This window comes from Sinocyclocheilus anshuiensis, unplaced genomic scaffold (assembly GCF_001515605.1).
Source record: "Sinocyclocheilus anshuiensis isolate Anshui unplaced genomic scaffold, SAMN03320099.WGS_v1.1 scaffold2308, whole genome shotgun sequence".
NCBI classification, from domain to species: Eukaryota; Metazoa; Chordata; class Actinopteri; order Cypriniformes; family Cyprinidae; genus Sinocyclocheilus; species Sinocyclocheilus anshuiensis.
Window position 1 is genome coordinate 110,519 of NW_015546032.1, and position 7,362 is coordinate 117,880.

A 7,362-nucleotide genomic window follows, 5' to 3' on the forward strand; every position below is an offset into this window, starting at 1 on the left:
AAAAATGTTCATACACAGCTTGAGTAGCAAGATTGTGTTCAGTTTTAACTCTTTCTTCCATTTTGTATTTTTGTGTAAGAATAAGAAGCACTTCACCCGGTACTTAGTGTCTTTCATTGCAACATAAGAAATCATTTCTGGAATCTGCATCTGAAATAGCATTTAGATGTATTTACACAGTTTATGTATCTCAGAGCGGACATGGATACATTTAACCTGCAGTTACAGATGCAAAATTGGCCTAATGTTTTGTTTTTTAACATAAAACTTTGAATACTGATATTTGAAATTATTTAAAACATGAACAAAATAGTCGAAATGTGAAATTAAAACCGCCAGTAGGTGGCAGCAAGTGACTGTTAATGAGTGAGTCATTGAGATTCAGTCGATTAATTCAAACGACTGATTCATTCAGAAACAAAGCATTTCACTGTGTTAATGAGTGAATCACTGAATCATTTATTCAACCGATTCGTTCAAAATCTTGATAATGTCAGATCGCACATCAACACTTACCATATTATCGCAGACGGTGCTGTATCGCACACCCCAGACTCGAATTGAGTGGAAAATAAATCATCCGCGGTTGTGCATGCACTTGTTTGCATGAGCAAAGGTGTTTTTAGGAGTCTAATCTGTAATGAAGTATTATTACTTTGTTACATTACACCACTGCACACACACACACACACACACACACACACACACACACACACACACACACACACACACATACAGGTCATGAGGTCAAAGGTGACTGCACCATATATGATTGAAGTTAGATTTCAGCTCAACTCCAAATTCAAGTAACCACTCTGCTTTTTAACTCCCCTAATTAAATGAAGCCTACATTTTACAATCAACACTAACACTGAAAAATAAATCACAAAATCACATTTCATTCTTAATGGATCAAATTATTCCATGTTCAAAGACACAATTAAATTGTTCAGAGATTCATTGATCGTTAGTGCAGATAAACTAAAATGCCCCTGGCCTCTTTAGAAATTCAGTTTACAGTTTGTTTCAACAGCTTACACACATTTTCAAAACTTTGCCTCTTTTTTTCATAACTTCACACACAAATCCAAGAATTGCACACAAAATGCTAAAAGCCTCTCATCTCTTGCAAAATGAAGCACTGCATTCAAAATATCACAAACACATCTCAAAAGCAAACATTTGCAAACAGCTTTGCCATAATATTAATTCCTGTTAGATGTTTGTGTGTTACATAGAGAATTGTGTGTTGTGTTTTGCAAAAAGTGTTTTATGAAATTGAAAACTGAGTCAAAGACAGAATTAGTGTATGGTTTTGTAGATTTGGTGTGTGCTTCTGCTGTTTGAGTGTCAGCTTTCAGAAACTGTGTGACAAGTAAAGATTCTGTGTGGAAGCAGTTGAAAAAACTGTAAATGCAATTTCATAATTCAGAAGAACGGCTAAAAATTAGTAGTAAAAAAAAAAAGAAGTAGTAAAAATTACTCATGCAGCTGATGAAAATGATGAAAAACTATGCAGATGATGAGATGATAAACAATTTGAGAGGAAAGAGCAGATAAGTTCATAAGCGTGGATGGAGCCGTTCAGCAGCTGAGTCCTGAAGAAACAAAACCCGTTTACCTCATTACCGCAATTATATAACCAAACACCATGTTTAATATCTGATAGGAATGAAAGCGAGTCAGTGAAGGACAGAATTACAGGCTGTTCAATGGATTATACTGTTAATTAACAACATGACAACTGTTCAGCTGATGCAATCTTGACATGGAAACTTACACGAGTCAAGACCTTGTGAGTTTTGAAAATGACGTCATCTATTCTAGACCCATTCTACAGTATGTGGCATTGTAAGCCTGTAAGTCTATTACTCACTGCCTCGTGATCAATATGGCGTCTTATTTATAGATTTCAGACTGTACAGTAAGTGTGCAGTAATGTCAGTGTGTCCAGTAGGTGGCAGAAGCAACACCACAGAAAAGAAAAACATTATAAACAGAATAATACATAACATACCAACAGCTAAAGCTTCCTTAAATCTCTAACCTGGTGGAGAGAAAGATTCTCGTCAAATTAAGACTCAACGGTCCGTTCCTGATGGTCATGTGATCTGATGGAGATATTAGAGGAGCGGGAGCGAGGTACAGTAATGCGCTTGTGTTGTGATGAATACGCTCCTTTAAACTCCACTGAAGTTCTGCTTCATAATTTGTTACAGTGTTTCGCTTCAGATCAGAGCTGTCTCAGTTCAGAGAGAGACTCAAACGTCTTCTTCTCCTAATGAGGGAACCTAATGAGCCTTTGACAGGAAACGGCCTTTACCTGCGAGGTTAATGACGTACTACAACATGAGAACGTATGCCGCGCTTTCCCCGTTTCTGGTGGATTGACCTCCGCGGCGGTACTGCTGCTGTTCACAAACACCGTCACATCAGAAGAACCGGCGCTCGAATCTTTCATTTACTTCAGAGACATGACCTGAATCGAAAATGCATGAAACCTAATTATTGAACACACATCATAAATGGTAAAAGTGTGGCATCAGAAAGAGTGGAATGAAAGCGTCACGAGGTGGTATGATCTGATCTCATCATGTGCTTCACTCACAGCTGTCATTTGTTTTGATGAGTCTCTATATTAATACACCAGACACAAGTCCATTCTCCTCTGTCTCTGTCTGTCTAACATGACGGATGGATGAGGTCTTATTGATTGAGTTAGTGTTGCTCCTGATTATTGTAAATGGATGTGACCATCAGCCCAAATCAAATCCCTGCAAACCCGCCCATTACAAAACAACAGATTCACAATTAGAGAGACCACAATTCAGAAAGATTGTCAGAAGAACTCCTGGGGCCTCTGTGATTCCTGAGATGAGAAAAACGTGGGATGGAATTGCAAAATCCAGTCATAAAAATGGAATTTACTGTACAACACGGAATGTCATGGAATTTTCAGATTTTGGATGAATAAATCAAAAGTAGTCAATGGTGAGTACACATAAATCATCAGTCGGTCTAGTGTCTTTGAATACTGAACCAAGACATGACTATTTAAATATGAATCTGCATGTTCTGCGTGTCTCTGTGTGAATCAGAGCCGTAGTTTGGTCTGATACACAAACTCAAACATGCGTGACGCTCACAGTGTTTCAATATATGAGCGCATAACTTCATCTCCAGAGCTGCTCTGACAGTCACTTCAGCAGCTTTACAGCATTTATGTTGAGAAAAATCACCGTCAAACACACACTGAGACTCTCAGACCTTCAGCACAAACCGCCAACATAAAAGTCCAGTTTAACTTGAAGAAATTGTGACAGAAATATATTACTATTGTACAGTAGAATGTACGTCTCAATGTAATAATAATACTAATATTAACACTAATAATAATAATTATTATTAATATTATTTCTATTTCATTCACTATATTGCTTTGTCATCTCAAGTCAAGTCACCTTTATTTCTATAGCACTTTATAAAATACATATTGTGTCAAAGCAGCTTTACAGTGTTAAACAGGAAAATAGTGTGTCTATAATGCAAGAGGACAATAAAGTCAGTTCATCATTGATTCAGTGATGTCATCATCCAGCTCAGTTCAGTTCAAATAGTATCTGTGCAATCAAGTCAACAATATTGCCAGAAATTAAGTGTCTAATCATCTAATCAAATTTTATTGATGACTTTAATAATGTTTTTGAGGATAATATGCACCTCTTGAGTAGATCTGCTTACAGCTGATTCACTACTGATCCAGTAATAACAAACATTTGTCTTGGGAATTGGGATTTACATTTAACAAAGACAGTCATGATGCTGCCAAATCAGTGTGAAGATACACACACAAATCAGCTTCAGGTAAACATTCCACATGAGATCACACACACACACACACACACACACACACACACACACACACACACACACACACACAGGAAAAAAGCAGCTCGTACCTCAACACGCATGAGTAATGTCCAGTGTCCTGTAACTCGGCCGGTCTGAACCAGATGGAGTCCTCCTCTTTACTCATCCGGCTCCCGTCAAATGAAATGGGCTCCTCGAAGTCTCCATGGCCGGTGCTTTTGTACCACATCAGACTGAGTCCGACACTCTGAGCATGTGTGTAGTTCGCACGGATGTATCCATAAAATAAAGCGCATTTAATCCTCACAGGCTCCCCGAGCAGAACTTTGTATTTAAGGTAGTCCACAGACCAATCCGTACAGCCGTCCACTGCGGAGACAGAGAACACTGCGTTAATACAACAGGACCGACGTACAGCATCTGACAGCACAACATGAGGCCTTGATACATGAAATAACACAGTCAGACACAGATCAGGGCCAGTGTGTGAGTGTGCGAGTGAGTGTGTGTGTGTGTGTGTGTGTGTGTGTGTGTGTGTGTGTAGGATAATATGCACCTCTTGAGTAGATCTGCTTACAGCTGATTCACTACTGATCCAGTAATAACAAACATTTGTCTTGGGAATTGGGATTTACATTTAACAAAGACAGTCATGATGCTGCCAAATCAGTGTGAAGATACACACACAAATCAGCTTCAGGTAAACATTCCACATGAGATCACACACACACACACACACACACACACACAGAGGAAAAAAGCAGCTCGTACCTCAACACGCATGAGTAATGTCCAGTGTCCTGTAACTCGGCCGGTCTGAACCAGATGGAGTCCTCCTCTTTACTCATCCGGCTCCCGTCAAATGAAATGGGCTCCTCGAAGTCTCCATGGCCGGTGCTTTTGTACCACATCAGACTGAGTCCGACACTCTGAGCATGTGTGTAGTTCGCACGGATGTATCCATAAAATAAAGCGCATTTAATCCTCACAGGCTCCCCGAGCAGAACTTTGTATTTAAGGTAGTCCACAGACCAATCCGTACAGCCGTCCACTGCGGAGACAGAGAACACTGCGTTAATACAACAGGACCGACGTACAGCATCTGACAGCACAACATGAGGCCTTGATACATGAAATAACTGAGTGAGTGAGTGAGTGAGTGAGTGAGTGTGTGTGTAAGTGAGTGTGTGTTAAGTAAGTAAGTGAGTGAGTGAGTGAGTGAGTGTGTGTATGTGAGTGACTGTGTGAGTGTGCGAGTGAGTGTGTGTGTGTGTGTGTTTGACTGAGTGAGTGTGCGCATGAGTGTGTAAGAGTGTGAGTGAGAGTGCGAGTGTGTGTGTGTGAGTGAGTGTGTAACTGTGTGAACAGCAGTTGACTGATCATGTAGGAGTATTTTAGCAGCTGTGACCCAGTAAGAGGCCAGAAGAAAATCGCATGCTCTTTCTCTCTCTCTCTCTCTCTCTTACACACACACTCACAGATCAGCATCTCATCTCTTTCTCACTAAAGCAAACAACACTCACATCACAACACCCTACAGGTGAAACCATGAGAACAGACACCAGCATCATGTGATAGATAGACGAGCACTTAAAGAAATTTCACAAATAATTACAAAGAAACAGAAATTAACACATTGAGTTAAATGTGAATTTTTAAAGTCAAAACTAATAAATGTTATTTTATTGTTTTACTGTTTTATTTACTTTAAAATTGTTTACAGTGTCTGTGATTTGAAATGAAAATCTACAGGAATGTTCATAGCAAACATAATCTTTATCAGAAACTGGACTTAAATACAATTCATTTAAACCGCAGCACTTCTAGATGCTCAGCTCTGTCTACAGCATCTGCGACATGATGATGATGACTGACAGTGAAAATAGTTCAGACTCGGTTTATAAGAATCACATGTACAGTAATGGAGACACTGCTGAGCTCAAACACACCGTCTGTGTTCACATGAGACAAACTGCTGTGACATCATCAGGCATGAGCTTGTGCTTCACGTCCACAGCAGGAGAAATCATGGATAGGCCTATAGCTGGAGAAACTCATCCGCAGCACATGAGCAGACCGAGAAGAGTCCACATGACAATTCAGCCACAAACACAGCTCACATAATGAACGTTTCTACCGAAGAGTTCATACAAGAGCGGTCAGACCCACTGGAAGGCCTCGCTCCATATGCTTACAATACAAGCGCACTGCTGCACATGCGTTTATTGCGTGTTGAAACAAACCCAGCTTCTGTGGTAACTGACACTGATGTCACATGCTGCTGATGAATTATAGGGGGCGAATTCCAAACGGAACTGAGCATCCCTATGCCCTACTCCCTTAGAAGGGCAGAGCCCTTGAAGTGTGTTCTTTGAAGGGTGTAGGGCATTACTGTCTGGTATAAGCGTTTGGAACTCCCCGTGCGTGCAGCATTCGACACTCCATCAGTTGTTGCAAATAAATATTTCTTCTTATTATTATTTTATTCTAATATTTTCTAATTGTGTCTTATTACCATTAAACTTTTTTAATGCTATACTTGCTGACACTTGCTTTCACTACCATCTTAAATCATATTTCTATCACTGAAGAAAAATATTTTGTATTACAATAAAATAAAGACAAATGTAATTAGCCTATTCGACTTACATTTGTATGTGAAGTCGAAATCAACCCCAACTTTGCTTTAAAATGCATCACAAGATCTCCTAACCGAAGATCACATGATCACAAACGGTAATTACTTCCGTGAAGTGACCATCACATGTTCCTTTCGCTAATGGACTTCTGGAAGGGCCCTTCGTGAAGGGATTCAGTTGATCACTTTCATTTGGAACGTCCCTACAAATGGCGTCCCCTTCCCAGAATGCCCTTCAAGGGCGCAAAAAAGCTGTTTGGAATTCACCCATAAACTCTAGACTGTCCAAAACTCCATACATTTATAATTTGTCATTTAGAAACAGATTCTGCACTGCTCCGAATGTTCTCTGATAGGTCTAGCGCTGCGTCCCAGTGGCATTTCGTCCAGCATCTCTCCTCCTCCTCAATTATCCCACATTCTGTCTGTCTGAAACAGCTGCTGCGGACAGATGCTGAGAGCTCGACAGGCTTGGCTAATTGTGTCTCCCTCAATGTTTTATTTACTAAAGAAACAGCGCAGAAGCTAATTAACACCGAGAGAAGCGTGTCGCATTATTTATCCCTGCATTCTCTCTCTCCGAGCGCCAAATCCCCAAAATAAAACACGACGACTCATTTAGCACGCTGAGAAAGTCAAAGCCTGCCGGACAGCGAGTCAAATCGAAATCCTATCAAATCTCAGCAGAGCTGCTCTGTGAAGGATGCGTTCGGCCGGACGCTCATGTGGAGGGGGAACGGGTGAAAGAACGCAGGAATCCCTGATGAGTTTTGGCAGGATCTTTCAGAGATGCCAGCAGTGCGGCTGCTATCAGGTGACATTTACAAACACTGACAGCAAAAAAACCCACTTAT

At 40.4% G+C, this 7,362-nt stretch overlaps 1 protein-coding gene across 1 annotated transcript in view; it reads right to left on the reverse strand.

The window, feature by feature from the left end:
* The window catches only part of LOC107698784 (interleukin-1 receptor accessory protein-like 1-B), a 115,342-nt gene that overhangs the window by 106,321 nt on the left and 1,659 nt on the right, over nt 1–7,362 (reverse strand). Inside the window, exons 2-3 of the mRNA XM_016499892.1 lie at nt 4,642–4,921; nt 3,960–4,310 (exon numbers count right to left, since the gene is read on the reverse strand). Coding sequence (XP_016355378.1) covers nt 3,960–4,310; nt 4,642–4,921 — 631 coding nt within the window. The remainder of the gene's footprint in view (nt 1–3,959; nt 4,311–4,641; nt 4,922–7,362) is intronic.